The sequence below is a fragment of the Calliphora vicina genome, chromosome 2 (assembly GCF_958450345.1).
Source record: "Calliphora vicina chromosome 2, idCalVici1.1, whole genome shotgun sequence".
Taxonomy (NCBI): domain Eukaryota; kingdom Metazoa; phylum Arthropoda; class Insecta; order Diptera; family Calliphoridae; genus Calliphora; species Calliphora vicina.
In genome coordinates this window covers 32,028,783-32,053,856 of record NC_088781.1, presented here as the reverse complement: position 1 = coordinate 32,053,856, position 25,074 = coordinate 32,028,783, and the positions used below count along the sequence as shown (strand labels likewise).

The 25,074-nt window shown below is 31.6% G+C and overlaps 1 protein-coding gene across 1 annotated transcript; it reads left to right on the top strand.

The window, feature by feature from the left end:
• The first annotated feature begins 4,374 nt into the window (after positions 1-4,374).
• On the top strand, positions 4,375-6,632 carry LOC135950374 (uncharacterized). Its single transcript, XM_065499921.1, has 2 exons — positions 4,375-6,567; positions 6,627-6,632. Exons 1-2 carry the CDS (start codon positions 4,375-4,377, stop codon positions 6,630-6,632), a joined length of 2,199 nt encoding a protein of 732 aa, XP_065355993.1.
• Positions 6,633-25,074: the final 18,442 nt, after the last annotated feature.

Below are 25,074 nucleotides of genomic sequence, written 5' to 3'. Positions count from 1 at the left end.
TATTCTGTTATAGTACAGGTGGGTTCACATCCCTATGTTGTCTAAGAGAGCTCATAATAAAAGCTAGTAATTTGTAGTTTGCAATAGTTTGTGCGGAATCTCGCATAGGAAGTCTATGTCACCATCAGGCATCATGAACCTGTAATATCTCAGTCGTTACGTACCCACATGACTACGAATGTTGAATGTCTCGCCATTCTGTTTAAGGATGCCCGGCATTCCCGGACTATGTTAGATGTTGTGTACACATCAGTCAGAGATTTTATTGTGGCCTGACTGTCAGTATATATTCGAATATCCCTGCCTGATACCTTGAATACCTGTCTGATACCTTGTAGCTTGAATAATGCTACATGCATTTGGAATTCTAAAAGGTAGCCCAATTTTGAATTCTTGAGAACTTCCTAGAACCGTCCGTGTAGACTGAAAAACTAGTTGTGTTATTTCCATTTGTTCCGTGTTGTACGGAATTTAGAAATTGAAGTTCCTCGATAGAAAGGACCTTCCGATTATACTAGCGTGACCATATCGCATTTAGCCTAAAGGCCGTAGTGAATGCCATTTTTCTTGACATTAGATTCACAGGGATTCAGTTTAATATAATAAAGAGCGACTTTGTTGCTGTCGTTCTTAGGCTTCCTGTTGTCAGAAGTACCATTCTTTCGAATAGCATACAAATTGAGCCTTTGTCTAGTGGCTTCCACCATACAGAGACTCCATAGAATTATATCGGCTTGGTGACCGTATTGAATAGCCAATTTACATACTGTGTTATAATACCCCAATGAGTAGATATGGCCCTCCTGCAGACATACATTGCCGTTAAGGCTTTGGATACCATTGAAAGGGTATTGGGTTTCCAGTATCCCGTTTCTGTAACTTGGGAGAATCGAAAAAATTTAAAAATTCTAGTAGTCATTCAGTTTTTAACAGGATGACTTAGGTAATGTTTGAACTGAATATATTAAAAGTATAGACAAAGTAAACGATTTACTGATACTCTCCCTGTGTTTAACAAAAAGTTTATAAATGTTTCGAATGAAAAGTTTCTAACATACAATACAGAAACGAGGTACAGGATATTGTACTATCCAGATTAACTCCAAAGTATATTGCACTGTCCGAGGAATCTTGTACTTCCTTGTGAACAGTACAAGCTCGATTTGCCCTTCATGTAGGTGTGTTGAGAAGAAGATAGTGGTCCTTGATTCAAAAACATTCGTATGTGGATGTCGATGATTCTCCAAAGGATTTTCAGCAAGAATGATGATAGACTGATTGATCTTTTGCTTTGGTGTATGACGTTTCGGTCCACCGATTTGGTATGTACTACCATGTGAGATAGGCATGAAAAATAGTTATCAGCTACGGAGTAACTAGATCTATATTATTTTGTAGATCAGCTGGTATTATGCCGTCCGGTCGCGGAGTCTTGTAAGAGTTGAAACTCCGAATGGGCTATTTTACTATATCCTCAATCAATTATAATTGACGGAGTTGTCCGGTTGTGCGGTTGGGATACTCCTTCCATATTTAGTCCCAGGAAAATTAGTGTACATGGGTACTTCTAGTGTATCAAGTCCATCAGTGGTCCACTTACAATCCTGTTTCTGAATATAACCTTTAGCAGTTGGTGTTTTCGACAGGATATTGCGCAAACTGCTGGTCTCGGGGAAATTTTCGACGCCGCTGCAGAAATTCCTCCAGGACTTACATTTCACGATTCTAACCTGATTAGAGTATCCAAAACCGAAAACTTGTCAACTGGTATTTTCATCTTTGTAAAATACTCCGGTTTCGGATTTTTTTTAACTTTTCGGTTTTTTGACAAACCGGTTTTTGTAATGAAATATATTTTCTAAAGCTCATTCAAACATATTTATGAAAAACTTTGATACCATTTTTAAAAATACTGATTTATTTTATAGAAAATTATAGCATTTGACAATATTTCGTAAAAGATATAAAAAAATTGCATAAAGATAGAGCCTTAAGAATTAAAAATGCAAAATTTTCTATCCACAAATAAAAATATATTTAAAGAGACTTTTTCAAGACAAAAACCGAAACCATTTAACCGGTTTTTTTAAAAGACAATAATCAAAAACAATCTTTTTCGGTTAAACCGGTTTTTCAAATTTGCCTGTTTTTTGGACAATCTAAACCTGATTCTTAAATTTTTTCAATATAGACTTTACGGTGACCAATTACATGATATTTTCGCGTCGTTGAAAAACCACCACGGATTGTTTTATTTGCTGCACGTATCGCCTTGAACATACTAAACACTCACACTTTGGAATATTTAATGGGTACACGAATTTATCTTATTGAAAGTTCTTTTATTTAACTAACAACTAATATTTTAAATCCTTATCACATTTTTTTTGTTATTTATTTGTTATTTAACTACTTATTTATAAAGGAACATGTATTCAATATTCTTTGGTTGGAGTTGAGGAAAAATTGTATATGTAGTTTTAAGATTTCTAATAGATAAAAAATGGAACATCAACTGACATACATACAAATGTACTATATGTAGATTAAGTATGTGTGTGTATAGGAGTATGTAGAAAAACAAGAAAGTGTATGTTAAATTTACTATGCATTTAGATGAGAAGGAAATGCAAGCTCATGTACACTTTGTTGAATTTAAAAGTATATTTAGTGTTTAAAAAGTAGTTGCAGTATTAGAAGTAGTAGTGGCATTGGATGTTGCAGAAATCTGTAGTGCATTGTAGTACTCGTTTATGTTGTATTGAATGAATTACAATGAGCTTAAAGCAGTTTTCAAAACAAGCAGCTTAACGTGCGTGACAGCAACACAGATATACAGCTTAAAGCAAAAATATTACATATATATAAATAAAACTCATACATAGACATTAACATATAAACACACACACAAATATATGTATAAAATCACAACCATTGTACAGATGATGCTGCAGATGTCCTTAAAATTTTAGAATGATTTCACATTTGTAAGTGTATGAATGAATGATAAATTGAAAAATTTTAAAAAGACATTAAGAAAAATGAAGCAAAGCTATATTTTAATGGGTCAGTGTGTTAAAGTTAAAGATTTGTTAAAGAATATTTATTTGACTTACGAAAAGGATACGAATATTTTTTTAAAAAAAATATAGTTATTTGTTTCATTGTTCAACTTTGGTATTGTCAAGTGACCTACCTACAAAATGTATACGTATGTATGTAATAATGACAATAATAAAAATGTTTAATTAATGTTTACACAACTATTTAAACGCCCATGAAAGTTCCTTTTAACTATATAAACATGTAAGTATTTAAAGACCACTATGTGTGTAGATTTAACTAAATTGTTTTCAAATACGACAAAGACTAAGTTTGACAAGTAAAATATTTATTTAATAAAACTTTATTTAACAACATGTTTGTAAACATTGTGTAAGCGCAATAGTCTGCAACACTGGTCAAATATGCAAATTATAGAAAAAGGAAAAGAAGTAAAAGAAAAGAATCAAAAAGGGACAGTTGATGCTGAGCAAATAACTTAGATAGACGTGCGGTCTTAATAAAATGAACTATTAAACAACTAAATGATCTAATAAATTAAATAAGTGAATTATATTGAACAAATGAAATAAATAAAATAATTAAATAAAATGAATTAAAATAAATCGTAGTATCGTAAATTTATTCTTTTGCTTATAGTTCAGAAGTGGGATAAACGCTCGCCAAATGCGTGTTTAAAAAAACAAGTGCCAAATATAAAAAAAATATGTGTATAAAAAATAATACCGTTTGAAACAAATTCTAGCTTACATGCGTTTGTAACTGCAGTCGAGATTAATGATCATTATTAGTATTGATGATGAAGTTTGCGTGTGCGTGACGGTGAAAACGAAACTAATGATCATTGAAAGCGCAGAAGTGTTTGTTGTTCTCGACATTCTTGAAAAAGTCTCTTAAGTAGGAACGTAACGAAAACTACACAAGTACTTACATGTAAAGAGAAATCGAAATAAAACACCAAAGACAAAAGTTTAGTGAGAACGGAGTGTGATACAAAATGTAAATCGAGTAAAGAAGAGAATCGGAGTATGTGAATAAAATCAAACAAACAAAAAAACAAGAGTATAACTAAAAACAATTTTGAATAACATTTAACGAAAACCGATAATCAAAACAAAGGCTAATGTAAGTTGAACAGTGTCACCAAACAACGTAAATGCGAACGAAATAAATAACGATTTAAATATTAATTGAACGTGTAATAATTAATATTTCTCTCACGTTAACGTATTGAGTGTTGATTAAACGGTTAATAATAGTTCGAATTAAAAAAACTGTCTAACGCAATTAATCGTCAACACATCTGTAGATATGCCACTAATATCAGACTTAAAGGTTATTGATCTTAGAGATCTTCTGCGAGAACGAGATTTGTCAACGAATGGTAGCAAAGCCGAATTAATAGAACGCCTTATAGCAGCTGAAGGTACCGAAGAAATTGAGTTAGATGAGTCACGGTCAGACGAAAGTATGCGAGCACAAATCGACGATTTACGCAGTATGATAGAAAACGTAATGACTATCGTACAACGACAAACAAATCAGAACGCTCAACCCTCGACCTCATCGGAAACACGGAACGAGGTCCATGAACATCAATCGAGATCACCAGTATCAAATCGAGAGTCTCGTCAACGAAATGTATACAGCGTAAAGGAAATATCCGATACCCTCCCAGAATACGACCCAACAAAGGATTCAATATTTAGTGTTGAACAATTCATTGATAGAGTTGAGAAGTCTATGCGCGCGTATGATTGGGATGAACGATGTTTGATGCTGGCGATATACAGTAAGTTGAAAGGTCCCGCTAGGTTATGGCTGGACGCATCGGCAGACCTCTTTGTAACATGGCCTGATTTTGCAACCGCATTAAAACAGGAGTTTAGTACTGTCCCAGATGAGGCTGACATACACTTTAAGATGTCGAACGCTACGCGGAAAAATGAAGAGTCCATAAACGAATACTGTTTCAGAATGAGCGCCTTAGGAAGACGACATGGTTTGAGTGAGTCTGCTATCATCAAGTACACTCGAGAGGGGCTGAAGCATCGTGAGTTGCAGGTAGCGATTGCTACAGTTCGGTTCAAATCAATGAAAGAAATGCGCGAAGCCTTAGATGAATATTTTACGAACATAGCAGGTCCATCCAGCAGTAGAACAATGACGGCACCAAAACGCATGGATAACAACAATAAAAACGTGAACAAAACACCAGACAGCGGAGCCAAGCCAAAAACCGAACGCAAATCAATCGTGTGTTTTAATTGTTCAGAGCCAGGCCATATATCCAGTGCATGCCCTAAACCACAGCGACGTAAAAGATGTAAAGATTGCCAGAGAGTTCATCCGAGGGGTTCCCCCGAAAATTGTGGCAAGTCCGACGTGCGAAATACGAATAGCGTGAGGAAATATTGTGCTGATAAAAAAGTGAGAGTCAACGGAGTAGAAATGTGTGCATTAATCGACACTGGCAGTGAATGCAGTATGATTAAAAAATCGAGAGCTGCTAAAATCGATAACGATAGAAAAACGTGTAGTGTACGCATTAATGGAGTAGGTGGCGGTACTCGTGTTCTTAATGAAATGATAAACGTTGAAATTACTGTTGATGAAGTAGAACTTTCGGTTGATTTGTACGTTGCGGATGACGACACATTTTCAACAGACGTAATAATCGGTAATGACATTTTCGCAAACAATAGTGTACGCCTCATTTGTAAAGAAAACGGTCAGCGCTTTGAATATTTAAGTGTAGATAATACTGAAATGAATGAGTTACCGTGTAACAAAATAACGGAGATTAAATACGGTGAAATCGATAAAACAACACAATCCCGTTTATTCAAACTGATTGACGAATATCGTGATGTTTTTGGCAAAGAACTAAGTGAAATCGGGTTAACGAGTGCCGTGCGAATGAAAATTAAATTATTAACAAATGAGCCAATTGTAACGAAACCGTATCGACTTCCTGAGATGAAAAAAGAATCGGTAAGACAATTAATAAATGAACTTTTAACGAACGATATTATCATAAAATCAACGTCGGAATATGCAAGTCCCATCGTACTCGTAAAAAAGAAAAACGGTGACGATCGTTTATGCATTGACTATCGACGTTTAAACCAAATTACGGTTAATGAGATTTTCCCCACTCCAAACATCGAGGAGCGTTTACAGGAAGTGATGAAATTTACCTACTTCTCGGTCTTGGATTTGAACAGCGGATACTATCAAATACCGATAGAAGAAAGCAGCCAGAAGTTTACCGCCTTTGTGACGCCCGACGGAATGTATGAGTTTAAACGGATGCCGTTTGGACTCAAAAACGCGCCAGCGGTTTTTCAACGATTGATGGCATTGATAAGGGAGAGAACTCAAGAGGGCGACATCATTCACTATATGGATGACATTGTTGTCGGTAGCAACGAAATTAACGAAATGTTCGAGAAATTACGACGTGTCTTCAATATATTACGTGAACTAAACATAACGGTCAACGTCAGAAAATGCGAGTTTTTAAAACAAACCATTGAGTTCTTGGGACATAAAATTCATAGTGGTAGTATGAACCCGGGTACAGCGAAGACAAACGCAATCTTAGAATTCCCGACACCATCAAATGTGCGAGAAGTACGACAATTCTTAGGGTTGAGCGGGTATTTCCGAAAATTCGTACCAGGCTACGCTTTGATATCCGAACCGTTACGAAATTTATTAAAAAAGGATATACAGTTCCAGTGGAAGGACGAGCAAAATGAGGCTTTTCAAACACTAAAAACCAGGCTTACTACAAGTCCAGTAATAGTGGGTTATAGAAACACTGCGGAGCACCAAATACATACGGACGCAAGTTCAATAGGCCTAGCCGGCGCACTTTTACAAAGTGAGAATGATGGATGGAAACCTGTAGCCTTTTTCAGTAGATCAACCACTGACGATGAACGCAACTATCACAGCTATGAGTTGGAAGCTTTGGCGGTTGTCGAAACTCTTGAGCGCTTTCGATACTACGTGTACGGGAAAAAGATAACTGTCATCACCGATTGTAACGCTCTTAAAACGGCTATGCAGAAAAAGGAACTAATTCCTAGGATAGCAAGGTGGTGGTTGCGAATTCAGGACTTTGACCTTAATATTGAGCACCGATCTGGCTTACGAATGCAGCATGTCGACGCTCTAAGTCGAGCACCATGCGAAGAATCACGCAATTTAGAACCGGCATCGTTACGGATTGCAAAAACGACTGTTAATGAAGGCGATTTTTTATTTTCAATGCAACTGCAAGATGAGCAAATCCGTCAAATTATCGAAAAGATGAAGTCTGGTAATAAAGAAATGTGTAAGGACTACTTAATCAAAAACGGTAGATTATTCCGCAAAGTCAATGATAATTGCCTTTGGGTGGTCCCAAAAGCTCTACGATGGCGCGTAATTCAAGGACAGCACGACAACGCAGGTCACCTAGGAATGGATAAAACATTAACTGGTCTTCAAAAACATTTTTGGTTCCCTCGAATGCGAAACGCTGTAAAATCACACATCAAAGCGTGCGTAGAATGTGCATATAATAAATACCCGGGTGGAAAGAACGAAGGCGAATACCACTACGAGAAAATAACCCCCGTTCCATTTCATACCGTGCATATGGACCACCTAGGACCGTTCCCAAAAACATCTAGACGTAACGAACACATACTGGTCATTGTGGACGCATTCACAAAATTCACCCTAATAAAAGCAGTAAAAAGTACAGCAAGCAAACACGTTATTAGCATCCTCAACGAAATCAGCGAATACTTCGGTGTTCCAACACGAATCATTACCGACCGTGGAACGGCATTTACGTCGCATGACTTTGAACGATACTGCCAAAACAATGATATAAAACATGTACTAAATGCCGTCCGAACACCACGAGCCAACGGACATGCTGAACGAACCAACCGTACGATTTTAGGAATGCTTCGACCGTCTGCAAAAGAAGACAAACGTTGGGATGAACAATTACGACGAATACAGTGGTCACTTAACACCATGGTTAATAAGACGACAGGTAAAACACCCCAAGAACTCTTATTCGGTTTCGAGCCAAGAGACATTCTTCAAAATAAACTTGTTCTTGCCCTGCACAACAGTGAAGTAATAGACGACAAAACGTTGCAAGAATTGCGTGCCGAAACAGCTGACAAGATTGACATCCAACGCGAAGTAGCCAAGCAACGTTATGACCTACAACACGCTCGACCCAAACAATTCAACGTTGGTGATTTGGTGCTAGCGGAAAATGAGGCAACAGCGACGGGTACATCAAGGAAGTTGGAGCCTGTCTACAAGGGCCCATTCATTGTAACAAAGGTTCTCGATAAGGACCGATACGTCATCGAAGATTTACCCGGTTCTAGCCGTACACAGCGCCATTACACGTCGATATATGCTTCTGACAAAATCAAGCCATGGTGCACTCTACCACCATTCGGAGACGAGTCGTCGAGTGATGAAGCCGAGAAGGAAGACACTGACGAGAGCAGACCAGCTAACAATCGAGGTCGATTGTATTGAGAGGATGGCCGACTGTAAGCGCAATAGTCTGCAACACTGGTCAAATATGCAAATTATAGAAAAAGGAAAAGAAGTAAAAGAAAAGAATCAAAAAGGGACAGTTGATGCTGAGCAAATAACTTAGATAGACGTGCGGTCTTAATAAAATGAACTATTAAACAACTAAATGATCTAATAAATTAAATAAGTGAATTATATTGAACAAATGAAATAAATAAAATAATTAAATAAAATGAATTAAAATAAATCGTAGTATCGTAAATTTATTCTTTTGCTTATAATTGGTACCTGAAAAAAACCTTTATAAATGTGTGCATATCTGTTATTTACCTTCGATTGTAATTACGATTGCACAGTGGCTCTGATTGCTAAATAAATGCTAAAAAATTTAAAAAGTATATCCCCTGTTAATAAGATTTTTAATCGAAATATTTAATTTGAATTAGCTTTAGTTTATCTTAAAATCCTTTCTTTGTTTTTTGTGTAGAACCATATTTTACTTTATTTTACACTCATTCCAATACATTCTCCACTATAAATCCTTTGTAAATTTGAAATTATATTATTCTTTTGTTTTCTGTCTGCATAGAAACAAATAAATGCAATAGATTATACATATATGCGTAACTAATTTTGCATTTGCAGTATCTAGCAAAATAGCAATATTTTGAAACAGATTTTAAAAATGAATTATAGAAATATACCATATTAAAAATAGATTTTGTATTACATTTACTCAAAGATGTTCTAATATAAAAATGTTCTGAAATCGATAAAAAAAAACATATTTTATATTTTAAATTTTTTTACGATATTTATAAAAATTAAGAAAATATTCTTTGATTCCAATGAATAGTATGTGATGATAATACCTATTATTGGCGTCATATGCGGGAAGTTTTGCTTCACTTCTCTAATTTGAAAAAAAGTACAACTGAATCACACCGGTGAATATATACCATCGGTTTCAACGTGCAAGAGATAGTTTTTGCGGTTCAGAAGTGGTGATTTTGACAGGGAAGACAAAGATCGCCCAGGCCAATCAAAAGAGTTTGAAGAACAAGAATTGGATTCATTACTCCATGACGGTTGTTGCAAAACTCAACATAAGCTTGCAGAATCCCAATCAAGCACGTTCAATTCCAAAACGTTTGCGAGCAGCAGGGAAATTTAGTACTATACGAGTTGAAGCTAATCTTGAATCATTATTTTCGATGAAAAATGGATTCATTACGATAAATCGAAGCGTAAGTGATCGTGTGTGAAGACAGGCCAACGAGCCGAATCGACACCAAAGCCAAATATACATGGCGCTAAAGTTATGATCTGTTTAGACCTTCGCTGGTAACCTGCACCAAAAGCAACTGATTCATTTGATGCAAAAATTGGCCGAAAATGCTATTTGGAAAGAAGTGCCTATTTAGTTTTGCTTACTTGTACTATTTCTTTCGATCGATGCAGAACACTCCCTCTGGGAGTGTTCGTTCTTTTCCTCAAAATCTCAGCAGTTCTTTTGACACGGAATCCACATGTTGCCAGAAAGATGGGAAAATGTCATAGCTAACAATAACCAATACTCTAGATAAATTTGTATTGTTCAAATGTTTCAAAGTAAATGCCGAAAATTGGAAAAACTCCCGCATTTTTAAGTCATGCACCTAATAAATATGTTGGTTATACGGCAATCCAGATAAAATTTTGCATAAATAAGTTCTAAGTACTCCCAATTTTTACTGTAAAGTATGACGAAAATCGGGCATTTGTTCATGTCCCCATACAAGGTCCTACTCTAAAAATGACTTGAATAATCATAAGTCTTATAATAAATAATATCGTGATGATCATTAACAAGATCATCACGATGAATCTTTTTACAAACATTTATGAGGATAGCACAGAGGTTTAGAAACTTTTTTTTTTAAATAATTCGGTATCTCGGGAACTATTGGAGATATCGTAACGAAATTGTACAAGGTCAGAGCAGAGTTGTTTTTGATTTGATTTACAGCTTCGTAGGCTGAATAAGGGGCAGTGGATGGACATCAAAATTGGTAACCTCGCGTCTCAATTTTTTTAAACAAATCGCCAAAAATCCATTTGTTATCCGAATGAGATGTAATAAATATAAATAGTTCGTTTAACTCTTTCAGTCCAAGAGATATTTAAGTTTACTTTGTTTGATATTGCTCGATTTTTTTTTTGGGTTTTTTAAATAGAAATTTTTTTTTCAAAACTGGCCAAATCTGTATATTTCTGGGGGGAAGTATGTTGGTTTAAGTAAACCAGGTTTTACCTTATACGCTGTTGCATTAAGTTCTCTTTCCGGATCATATAAAATTTGTATATAGTCCCGAATAATTTTTTTTTTTTTTTCGGAAGAAAATAATTTCATCGCAAATATCTAAAAAAAAAAGATCGACAAAAATTTAACAAAATACACTTTTTGTAGATCTTAAGAAATAATTATATTTAAAATTTCACCTCATTTGGATCATAAATGCATTTTTCGCGATTTATTTAAAAAATGTGAGATTTTTTTAAAAAAAAGTCTCTAAATGTACAAAAAGTTCGAAAACTCAAAGACTACCTGATAAAGGTCAGACTAATGTATTTATATGCACATTTCATCTATACTACCTACATAAATTATAACTCCGCATTAAAAAACGAACATGAACAGTAAAAGAAACAACTGCTTAAATGACATATCATGATAAAAAATTATGATAAATTTCTGTTATTATGGATTTGTATGTATCTGGAACATGCAGCGACAACAAAAATTTAATGTTAAACGAAAACAACAATACTAAAGGCAAATCAAAACATTATCACATTTTTAAGACACCGTATGTGAATAAAACTCCTATTTCCGGATATATGACATGAAGTCAGGCAATATTTAAATTAGTATTTAATGTTAGTAAATTAGACTATAATTTGTGAGTCGCAAAGGAAGTTAGAAAAACTGCAGCAACAATTCAAAGGTAATAAACAACTAAGTGTAAATAAAGAAAATGTATGAGCATTAGAGCTGCACTTGAAGAAATAATTTATCATGGGTGGAAAATTTTTGTTTTTGGTATCTAATAATAAGTGAGGAAATATTTGGAGGTAATTAATAACTGTATTCCAAGTGGATCGATGTGAATTGATCGAATAGGTTATGGGAGAGAGGATAAAGGGTGTAGTGTTTGTGGATATTTTATTTTCCCTATATTGAAAGTGGCAGGAAAAACAAAAACCTCAGCAGGAAGCTTATTGCACATACGGTCAGTACGGCTAAGTCCACCGTCCAGTCGACGACGAATTGATGAGCCCTTGCCGAATAACGTGTATTGTGTAAAAAAACTACGGCATTCGGGAACAAGTTCCCTAATTTCAGCAAAGCACATACCATAGCACAATCGGTAGAGCCTTGAATAAAAGTTTACAGTAAAACTATGATTCTTTTCTTTAAACATTAGAGTAATTTTCAATTAACATTTGCTATAAACCATATTAAATTGTTAAACAAATTTGCTTTTCCTACATTTTTTTTTAAATTTATTTGCAAATTGTTTGCTCTAGCGTAAATAAATAAACGTTTAAAAATTAAATTGAATCAAAATTTCTGTTATATTTCCCTAAATTATAAGGTAGCAAATGAAAGAAAAAAAAACTTTCAATGAATAATTATTATTATTTTTCGCAATTCATTCATTATGAGTGAAACACAACATAGAGAAATGAGAAATCCAAGTTATAATTGTTCAACAATTTTAACCTAAATCATAGAAACTAATTGCAAAAAAACACTTAATTATTTACAATTTATTCTTCCATACAGTACAAAACTCAAACTAAACGTGTTGGTTTTGTGGTTTTTAAGTGTGCTCTTTTATCTCGAATAAAACTAGATGGAAAAAACAGTTAAATGGAAATAGAAATATTCTAGCACAAGGTTAACTTTATTTGTACTAACCTCATCATCATCAGCTTTCATCAAAAATCTTATTTTTATTATACCCTACACCATAGTTAGTGGCGGTATTATAACTGTGGGAGGATTTAAGTTACTAGAAAATATCTTCCTGAAGGGGAATAAAATGTTGGTGAAACAATTTTTTATATCTCAAATATTTGGGGCCGTATTTCTCAATTTTAAATATAAATCTAAGACGGACTATAGAGGATATACATTGAGAAAAAATTTGTATTTAGCATGTATACCGGTCGAGCTTGACCAGTCATAATTTCTTATTCATTTCTATTCTTTTTTATAATTTTTTTTTTATACATTTTGTCTCAACATAAAATATTTTCTATGTTTACAAAACTGTTATGCCATTGGTTTTAATTTCAGCTTAACATTTTTTTCTTTTTAATATTATTTTCTTTACATAATTTTTCTTTTTTTTTTTGGAAAATGCAGTGTATGAAAGTCGTCATCAGCTTGTATTTAATTTAACATCTTGTATTTAGGTTGTGCTTGTCAAAACAGTGGTAGGTATTCTAAGATTTTATCTCACATACTGGTAAGTTTTAAAAAGATTTATCTGTCTCTCTGTTGTATACTTAGTTTATATATTCCTGCCTGTTACTGAGCGTTTGCTTGTGTGTTGTACTTATAATGAATTTCAATGAAAACTAAAGACATTTTTAATAAGAAAAATATTTGCTAAAAAAAAAAATGGATAAAAATAATGAGACATGAAATTATTTTAAAAATATGCTAAGGTTATTTTAAAAAGAAGAACTAAAAGACATTTTTAATGTTCTTATTTCATCATTGTCATAATTAATTGCATGTTTTATTTGGGTATTTTTTTTAGCGTAATTGAGTTAGTAATTATGATTTAAGTGGTTTAACTAAGTAATTAAATGGCGAAATTATAGCCATGACATTGAATAGCTACAGGTAAAAAATAATTGTAATGTATCGCGATATAACTGTCGAAAGCATTTTAAGAGGAGATATATTTACATTTAAAACCCACGATGAGGCAGAAGCAGAATATGCAGAACATTGCACATAGGGATTTTGGTGTCAAAAACCCTATTTATTTGACCACTCAATTTCAAAAATCAAATGATGTCGTTTGTTGGTAATTGCATCAGTTGAGAACGGCCCGGGCGATTGCGACAATTTTTTTTAAATGTTTTTAATAGTCCATCTTAAGTTTTTACGGAAATAAAAATTGGCCACGCCTACTTTTTTGGATTTATCTAAAATTGGAAAACGGCTGAAATATTCGTAGTAGTCCAATTAATGTTTTTACTGAAAGAAAAATTTATCACGCCCACTTTTTCGATTTATCTAAAATCGGAAAACCACTGCACCGATATCTAATTTTTTTGGAAATGTTCCTAGTAATCCAATTTAAGTTTTAACTGTATGAAAAATTGACCACGCCCACTTTTACTTCCACTTTTTTTCGATCGCAGAACGCCAGGACCGGTTTGTGTAACTTTTATCCGAAATGTTCTTAATAGTCCACAAAAGTTTTTTTCAGTAAGAAAAATTGTTCACGACCGCTAATACGCCCACTTATCAAATACATCTGCAAATATGTAACCAAATGCAGCGAAATGGTAGAGTTAGTGCTGAGAATACCAACGATGAAGTCACTCAATTTCAAATGGGCCGCTATATTAGCAGTAAGAAAGCAACTTGGAGAATTTTTTTCATTTGCCATTCGTGAAAGACATCCAAGTGTTGTTCATTTAGCCGTACATCTGGAAAATGGTCAAATACTGGACTTTACTAAGGAGAATGTATTGCAACGAGCTGATGGACAGCCATCATTGACCAGATAAGCGAGGAAATTTACAACGAGGCTTTGATATTAATCGAGCTCATGTTTCGAATTGCTTTGTGATGCTCTCGGTAGAACTGGAAAAGCTTGTTTGATAGAGTTGATTTTTGACAACGCAGAATGATATTGCACTGCATCTACGTTGTTGGAAGGCGGTTGAACTGCTCATTCAGCACTCAAGTTACCAATGAATATACAAATCAATGAAAATCCAATATTCAACATTTCCAAGCAAGGTGCGATGGCCAAAGTTTTGCAGCAAAGCAAACTGATAATTTGGAGAGAGTGTACAATAGCGCCAGACAACAAAACAAAAATGTCGTGTATCATAGAGCATTACAATGAATGTAATTATGATATCACAGCAAAGCAATCGAAAAAAAGTATTTCTTAATTTTAATTGGTTACCTGAACAAGCATAAGGTTAAAATTAAAAGCCCAACTAAGAGTAAAAATTATTACTCTCTCCCAAATTATATGGCTGACACAGCAACACAATACATCTGTTTTGTTGTTGGAAGACTTAGATGTTTGACTTAGGTTTATCATTCAAAAATAAAAAAAACTATTTTTACTCATTTCAAACAGCTTCATACAAATCAAACATAAATATTTTTTAATTTCGATAGGACAACTTCTGTCGGATCAGCTAGTTTTTTAAAAAATTAAGTAAAGTCCATATCATAAACCCTTAGGCAGATATGCCCAAATCTATAAGCCTTTAAAAATTATTTTATTTTTGATGTTCCATGAAAAAAAAATAATGTAGCCCAGCTTTGCACCAAGCTGCTGTTTTAATAAAATGAAAGGTGGGAGTGTTTTGTTTCGATTAAAAAAAATTAGTTCTTGGAAGTTTTCAAAAAATTGTTATCTATGCATGGGTTTTATGGGCGGTGGTCTTGAAAAAAAAATGTTTCGTTTCTAATATATGCTAAATTAAAAAGCAAGAGTGTTATATTCGGTTGTGGTCACCACTAATATAATAAGGGCACCGATTTGTGTATGTTTTCTAAAAAAATATTTATCTGGTTCACCAATTTGGTTAGTTATATATTTTTTATTGGTTGGTTTTGCTTGCCTACAAAACGAAGCACCCCAGGTTCGATGCCTGGCAGAGGACGAAAAATTTAAATCATGGTTTTCTAGTTTTTAAAATTAACCTCCCTCTAAACAATACATCCAAGAAGACCCCTGATCACTCCTCAACCTGGAAAAGATTATAACATCATGGAAAAGGTCGGGCTGCCCGCCACCCCCTGGGAGAAATAGGTAGTAATCAAAGATCAGCAAGGTTCCCCACCACTACACCAAATACATAGAGGGCGTTTTTTCTAGGCAACCAGCTACAGAAAAAACCAATCATCCATTTAGCTGGAACAAAAACCGATTAACGAAACTGACACAAGGCAATAATAGCAAGCGATTAAATCCTTATGGCAACATCAAACATGTATCTGAGGACAACAACCTTAAACTGATACAAAAAATAACAATGGATCTAATGGTAACATCGTACATGGAGACGCACGATACTAAAATAGTTACATGGGAAATGCGCGAAAAAACAACAGCAACAATTCGTATAAGATGAAGATGATTTGTGGAAGCCAAGTGGGGTAATGGGAAAAAAAAATATTTTCTATTATTAGGAAATATGTGTGGTAAATTTCAGGTTCCGTGTAATGGTCTAGCCAGATTTCAACATAACAGATTGGAGCCTTTGGGCCCACCATTACCTAGCGCCATGGATATTTAGATTTGGTGTCGATTTGGCTTTGTTATTGTAATTAATCTATTTTTCATCGCAAGCAATTACTCGGTGCAAAAATGATTTTATTTTATAGCGTTCAAGGTGCATTTAAGATACATAAAATCGTTTTTCTAGATCTCTCAGCTTCAATTCGTATCGTACCCAATAATCCTGCTGCTTGCAGAAGTTTTGGAATTGCCAATTGAGTAGCTTCCAATGATTTTGAAACCGTCTTCAGGGAGTAATGCCTCATCGTTAAAACCGATGTAACACAATCACCATATGCTTTGGTGAGCAATCGGTGTGCTCAGATTTAAGAAGTGAATCAAAACTTCCCTCATATGACGCTTTGTTAGTACAAAATACTACATTTTCGCAGAAACAAATATTTGATGTTAACAATATAATATTCAATAACTAAGTGAGAATTTTGGATATAGATATCAGAAAATATTTATGTTGGAATATCTAAGGGTAAATGAAATACAAAATCTATTTTTCTACTTTGACCCAAAAATGGACATTTCAAATACAATGTGGCAATATTCAGCATTTGAGTTTTAGAAGACGGGGAACAATTTTAAATTTTGAGAGTATCGAATGTCGAGAAAGTGAAAAACAAGGTTCACCCTTTGATGTGTTTAATAGGTAAAAAATCGTAAAAAAATTTAGTAATGTCTTTAATTTCCTACTATAAAAATCAAAATTGAAGTAAAATTTACTCACCGGTCAGCCAATGTTTTGGAAATAATTCTCAACAAATTCAAAATATAGGAGAGGACCTAGGGGATTAAAATTTTCTCCAATTATTCTCTGCTGGTAAGAAATATAAAATTGGCAAAATCGATCATACCAAAGAACTTTGCCACACTTATTGAATTTTGCTAACTTATTTGTTCAAAAATATACAAAATATGTTCAACCGGCAAAAACAAAATATATGAAAATTTTTGGACTTATCATATATTATGATCCCGATAACATTTAAAGCATGATTCTAGAAAGGTGAAATTTACTACTGATTTATTCAAATACATTTATTACTAGAAAATGCTCTAAAATATAACACTCTTACTTGTTTTATTTATTTTTTGATATCTTGACATAGTCACAAACATACACATCTAGGTTACATATTTACTCGAAATTATATTTTTCGTTACGAACTTCTTATCTTAAGTTATCGATATGAGGTTAGTAACAAAATTTTAAATAGTATTTAAAAAAAATTGTATATTCCCTTATGTAAAATTTAAAGTTATGAAATCTTTAAATTCCGTGATTTATTATATTATTTAGAAAATTTTTTCTCAATATTGAAAATAAATTTTGATAAAAAACTTTTCCTATTTTTTTTTTTGCATAACTGTTATTTGTTTTGAAAACTCTTTATCGTATAGAAAAGTTTTCTTACTGCTGCACGAGCACTTTTGTAAATGCATTTTTTATATGTATGTAGCAATAAGAGACCCAGCAAAATTAGTTTGTGATTTAGAGGTTGTTGCTATTTTGAAAAAAGCAGTTTTTAAATGACTTTATGGAACACATTTTCTAGAGCTGGAGTAAAATATTTTTGCTGGGATATGATTATTGCTTCTAAGTGAATGCATATGTGGCTGTGCGAAGTTTTGTTTAACTTTTAGGTCGAGTCATGCTGTCTGTATGCGTATGTAAAAGCGTGAGTACATCTTCGTTTGTTGACTTACATACAAAAGTATCGTTAGCTTAAATGCAAAACTACAATTTTTAAAAATATTACAGGAGAGGGAAACATATTGTTACATTTTTACCTTTTAAAATGGTTGATTATTTCCTTCAAATAAACCGGATTCTTTTAAATTGTAATTAAAAGAGCCAAGTAGTTTTAAAATTTTAACAACTCTTTATTTATTTATTCAAATTTACACAACAATTAAAATACTAACTATCTCTTAATATACACACTTAAGGCCCAACTATAATATGCATAAGCTAGCTTAAGGTAATGTCATAACCGAACGAAAAGTCTGTCAAATGCTTAAGGAAATTCAAAGAAACTTTTAGGTGGCTATAATGTACTTACGTGCATTCAAAACTATTAAGCCCCATTTGAACATTTATGTGCAACTTGCAATTAAAAAAATACGTATTTATTATTATTTTATCAAAATATATAAATTTTCTTCATCCTTTTAATTTATTTCTTTATTTTCTTTGTATAAAATAAATAAACAGCTGATTCCGTACGGAATGTGCGACCAGCTTCGCACTTTGCTTAAGCAAATAAAATTCGACGAAACTTGAGGAAACTCTCTTAAGTACATTATAGTTTGTCACATACGTTTTATATGTATTCGCACATAAGCTGACTTAAGCTAGTGTATGCATATTATAGTTGGGCCTTTATATTACACACTTTAAAAAAACATACTGGTAATATGGTTGATGTTGACGCTAATAATGCCTACGATACACTGACTCACTCACAACTCGCTGTTGCTATTTACACATACAGCGCCATCTTCTAGAAGTTTCATGAATAATATAACGGAAAAACTCCACAATCACAATCACTTAGTGCCTGTAAGCTGCTTCACAGTTAATGTTGTCAGACTTATAGATAAGAAGCGATAACAACAGTTTGTTATCAGCATGCCTTATAAGTAGAAGTTTCTACTGGTGGATATATGTTATAAATGTTTTTAATGTTGCAATCAGCCGCTACAGACCAATATTCTATAAATCACACATTTTGTAATATATTTTACTCTAGGTATTTTGAATTAAAATAAATATATTTCCCTAACTCGATTTGTCAGTTACGTATTTTTGCATTTAAGCTGAACATATAATATGTTATTATATACATATATTCAAAATATACGACAGAATGAATATAAGTGCTATTATAACCTAATTGTACATTTATGATTTTTGTGGTTGAAGTTGTTTTATCAATAAACTTTCTGTATTCGTAAATGGTTATATTTCGAATGAAACTAGTGTTAATATTGGTTTAAAATATTATTATTATGTTTATATACATATTTATTTATATAAGTATGCTTTACAATCTAGATATTAAAACTGAAATAAGTATAAACTTTTTTATTTTGGTTTTAGTTATTATTGAATAATTATTGAAATCGATAAATTATAAATTGTTTATATAATGGTGAGTATGTGTTAGCACACAATATACGAACAAAGTTACTATATGGATAGTTAGTGAGTGACCAACAAAAATTAACAGATATATTTTAGACATTAAATTATTTGTTTAAAACTGCAATTATAAATAATATTTGTGATGATTTAGTTCAAAACTAGATATTTGACTACAACCAGTATACATATATAGAAACTATAGGTATATAGTGTCTCAAAATTCATACCAGATAGTTTGGCAACCGGAAGTTTAGAGTTAGTTAAAATAAAGCATCACACGAAAAAATATAATTTTAATTGCTAAACAATGTTTCAAATTAAAGTTTATTGTTCACAACTTCTAGAAAAATCGTCCAAAGCGATAAAGCACTTTTTCAACTTTATGGCTAATGTACAAATCCCAAAAGCTGCAAAGTTGTCAGAGTTGAAATTTTGCGTAAATATATAAAATATGAAATGTTCTTAAAATATATGAATCATTTTCTATATATATTATTTTTGTTGATGTTCCCAGTAATTTGTTATGAATAAATTCATAACTATCTTGAATTAAATTCATAAAAAATTAAAATATTTTGATAAATTAATAAGTATTATGAAATGTTCATATTTATTTTTATATCTCAACATTTTTTTAGAACCAATTACAATTTCATATTATGTAAATTGTTCATATATTTTAATTTGTTATGAATAAATTCATAACTATCATGAATTAAATTCATAAAAAAATAAAATATTTTGATAAATTAATAAGTATTATGAAATGTTCATATTTATTTTTATATCTCAACATTTTTTTAGAACCAATTACAATTTCATATTATGTAAATTGTTCATATATTTTATGAATAGGTTTATAATAAAAAAATAAAAATTGATTTTATGCATTATTGAGAGCAATTTTCATGAAAAAAATTTTAGTTTTAAGTCGGAACTACAATTGGTCAAAATCGGAAAATATAATTTTACCCCTAATTTTTTTCACAAATTAATTTAAAAAAATTTAAGAACTAATAAAAAAATTTAAAAAAAAAATTTCCCTTACAACTTTTTTGCTTACAAATTCAAAAATAAGGGGACAAAGTTGGTCAAAATTGGAAAAAAAAATTTACTCCAAATTTTTTTTACCTAAAAGTGTTTAAAATTTGTATTTCAAAGTATAATTTGGTGAACGGTAAATAGGATTTGCCACAGCCAAGAAAGACTTGGAAATTTCGTTTGAAATCTACACGCAGCATAAAAAAAAGTATAAGTTTTTGCGGCACCAAAACCTTTGACGACCTACAGTCAGAGTCAAAATTTAGTATACAACATGCATTTTCATATGTATGTATATGAAACTAAATATTTTAATTAGAGAAATAAATATATAAGTTGGAATAAACTTAAAATTAAATTAAGAGTTTTATCTTTCATTATTTAAAAAAACTTTAAAAATTAAAATCGATTTCATTGAAAATTTATGGGAAAAAGTAAAAACAACAGTCAAAATTTAGTAAACAGTCGATGGATAATGTTCTATTTTATATTACCAAAATCCGAAAATAAAGAATTTATATTTTGTTAGTCCTCTATTCAGCTTAATTGCGGCCTCCAGCCGCCTTTTCATGGAGTGGAAAGAGGCTTCGGAATTCGTCCTTTGATGAAATGCTGCGTTTTCCAATATTCCGGTCTGTAATTTCCCACATGTACTCTATTGGGTTAAGGTCTGGTGATTACGGGTAAACTGCTTAGGCACGTTATGCAATAGACAACTCCTTAACAATTCCTGTGGTGTGCTTTGGATCATTGTCTTGCTGAAAGACCCATGGAGTTATATGGCCTAAATTTTCATCACTTACTTTCCAATTGTCCTTTAAAATTTGTATGTAGTTTCGGCAGTTCATTGTATTTTAATGAATAAAATATTGCTAGGTCCTGCAGCTGACATACAGTCCCACACCATCAAAGACCCACCGCCATATTTTACGGTAGAACTATGATTTTGTGGAAGCAGCTTCTATATTTGTTTCTAGAGTCCTCTTGATTTTGACACAAATATCTCAAATTTACTCTCATCACTAAATATTACAACACATTATTCCAGAATTACTGTGGAGAATATAAGCTGGTTTTTCAAAGACTTTACCTTTACAAAACTTTAGTGCTACCGTAAAACATGGCGGTGGGTGGACGATTAGAGAATTAAAAAATGAAAATCAACTATGGACAATGGCAGACTTAAAATTAGACTTAAGTCGGTTATAGTTACACTTTTCAAATCTCTTAAATAATTTAGAAATTTTCCATCGATATATACAATAATCTGACCTATTAGAAATTGGCATTTATTCATACGACTAATAAACAAAATTCGTTATCATAACAGGTCAACACAAAATTGGTACCGATTTAGCATCCAGATGATGTCGATGTCGACACGATTCGAAACGACAACGATTGTTGCGAATTTTAAATTGAGTTAGAAATTACCACTTGAAGATTATTCAAGTGGACGAAGTCATACAATTTATATTTTTTAAATCAATAACTTAAAATTTTTTCCTTGACCAGTCGCTACACCCACAGTTGTTCATAGGGAGTAATTTATATAGCATAGATTAGATTTAATGAACAAAATTTTCTTAAATACAAACTATACAGCAATTAGTAAACAATATTTTCAACAAATGCAATTAACTCTGGCTTTACATTTAATTTAATTTTATGGTTGCTTTTATCAAACCTCCTTTTACTTGTAATACTTATTACAATGAAAATTTAAATTCAAAATTAATGCAATTGTTTACTAAATTCATATACATAAATACTGTTGATTAGTACTCTCTTTATATATAGTACATATAAATACATAGATGTCTGACTATGTATTAAAGCATTCAGGTATATTGTGAATACATATATTGTATTTACTATTATTGTTATTATAATTGGCCATACAATGACATTACAAATATTTAAAACTCAAATACTGTGGAGTGTATGCTATTCAATATATATATATGGTGCCCATCAAAATTATAAGGTAACCTATTTTGCAAAAATGCAAATAGTATTTATTGATTTGTTTCCCTTTATTTGATTACTGTCAGTTCTTTTTGTAAGCCGAAATATCAAAAAGATACAGTTTAGTTTAACCCAAGAAAAATTTTTTATCCACAACCGAAAAATTCACAACAAAAAGAGATAATTTAGTATTAAAAAATTCTCAGTAATTTCCGGGAAAAAACATTTGTTTTTAATATTTCCCGGGAATAAAAAAAACCCTGGAAATCACTGAACAGAATGTAATACATAGAAAACAAAACACGATGGAATTCATCATCATGTTTCCAGATCAATTCAGTCCTAATTTGTGTAACATTCTTAGTAATACTATGGAGAACATGTGGTGACTGTTTATTCTAAGTATGCAGTGCACATAGGGGCAAAGATATATTAAAAGGGGCGATAAGTCAACCACTGGGTTTTGATGTAAGTTATTGGTATTATTGAAAAGGTAATTTTCTCTAGATTTCAAATATGGAAAAATATTATAACCCACCGAACAAAATATAGTGAAAAATACTGAAATAAAAAAATGGACTTTTTTTAATTTTTTTAATTATTTTATCAGTCATTTAAAATACATTAAATTACATTATAAGTATGTAGTGTTTATAAAAAACCGAATTTTTATAAATCCGGTTTTTCGGTTAACCGACTTCGAAAAACCGGTTAACCGACATATATGTAAAGAAAACATAAAATGTCTAATAAAGTATACACAGCTTTACAATTTTTGGTTTTTAGTAGTCGGGAATGTTAATATTATATAACTATAAATATGCAAAAGTGCTAAGTCCATTTTATTTTGTAAAAATTTCAAAATTATTATCTCATTTAAATGGAATTGAGTATAAATATGTTACTAAATATATAATACTTGATTTAATTATTGGTTTCTTCATTAAATTTCAACCAAAATATGTAAATCACAATCTTTTTAATTAAATATTTAATAATTTTAAAAATTTATTATCACCTCGACTTTCTGATATGAAAGAGAAAATGTCCCAAGTCCCAAAATAGGACATATAAGATTTAAACGCACTTCTTCTTAACTGTGATTATTTGTCATTATAAATCTTACCAAATAATTAACAAAACTCCATTATCAGGTTTCAAAAATATTTCAAAGCATGGATTTAAGACTGTTTATTTCTGAAAAGGAACTTTGTTCACTAAGCTAACGAAATGATTAATAAAATAAAAATGAATATAAAAAATGCACCAAAACATGAGATTTATTGATTTTAGTTCCAAATTTTAAAAACTCGGTTAACCGAGTGATATAAACCGGTTATCCGAAAATCAACATTTTATATTAACCGGTTCCCAAAAACCTAGATTTTGAAGAAAACCCGGTTTTACGGTTAAATAAAAGTAATATAAAAATACATACATAAAATACTACAATTAATTTAATATAAAAGCATAATTTTCATCACTACTATCGGCTTATCGCTTTCATCTGAAATTGATGTATCGCAGGTTGACACGAAAAATTCCGATGCCTCCTGTGGAAGCTCGTTTATATTTTTTTTTGAACTTTTTCGGAGACGTGTTATTACAGAATCAGAATTTATGAGCCGAAAGTTACGTTTTTCAAATTTTGCTGATATAAAAGTTGGTAACTGTTTTTAGCGTTAAGTTAAACTAATGCTAAAAATAGTTTCAAAATTTCCAAAATCTTATTTGCTAATAAAAAATGTATTGCTATATATTATTTAAAACCATTTATCAAAGATTTATAAAAAAAAAATTTCATACAAAATTTGTACTTAAGACTTTTGATAAACGTTTTTGAATAAAGGCTTAAAATTTTAAAAATTTAATAAAATCGAAAACCGCAAAAATCCGCAAAATGTTAAAATAGAATATAATTCTATACATTCCCTTCTTTAATCAACATAAAATAGTTATGGGCATTTTTGCGCATTTAAGCTACTTTTTTACTTCCAAAAAACTTTTTCATGTAAAAAAAAATTATAATAATAGTTTGTTCGGAATTTACCAAAATTTAAGTACTTGCATTCATATTTTCTTTAAAAAAATATCACAAATCAGTTTCCAACAACATATACCAATATTATTAATACAAAAAAACTATTTTATTCTATAAAGAATAAGATATTTTAATAATGAAATATACACCTTAATATTCCATTTTTAATAGATATTAAATGTAGTATTTTTTTTATTACGTTTGGCCTGCTGCTACTCTTAAACCAAAGCTTTGAAAAAAAATGTTCTGAACAAACTATATGTAGAAAAGTATCCTCTTTCCAATGGCATATCATTTGTTTTGTAAAATGCATTTTTCATTTTTCATTTATCGCCACAAGTCACCATATAGCTGCCCCTATGTGCAGTGTTGCCAATTTAGCCCTTTTTGGGCTAAATTTAGCCCTTTTCAATCTTGTTTAGCCACAAAAAAATTAATTTAGCCTTTAGCCTTTTTTTTAGCCTTTTTTATTTTCATTTAGCCATACTCTAATGAAAATTATATATTTACTCTAATGATCTGAAATTTTTGCTGTTGAAAATTAGTAAAATCAGTTCAAAACAATTGGCAGGGATATTATGACAAAAATTAACTAAAAATGTTGAACCAGTAAACAATTTAAGCACATAGAAATTGTTGGACCTTCCATACATTAAAAAAATGTCATAACTAATATAGAGAAAATGGACGTTATTTGAATA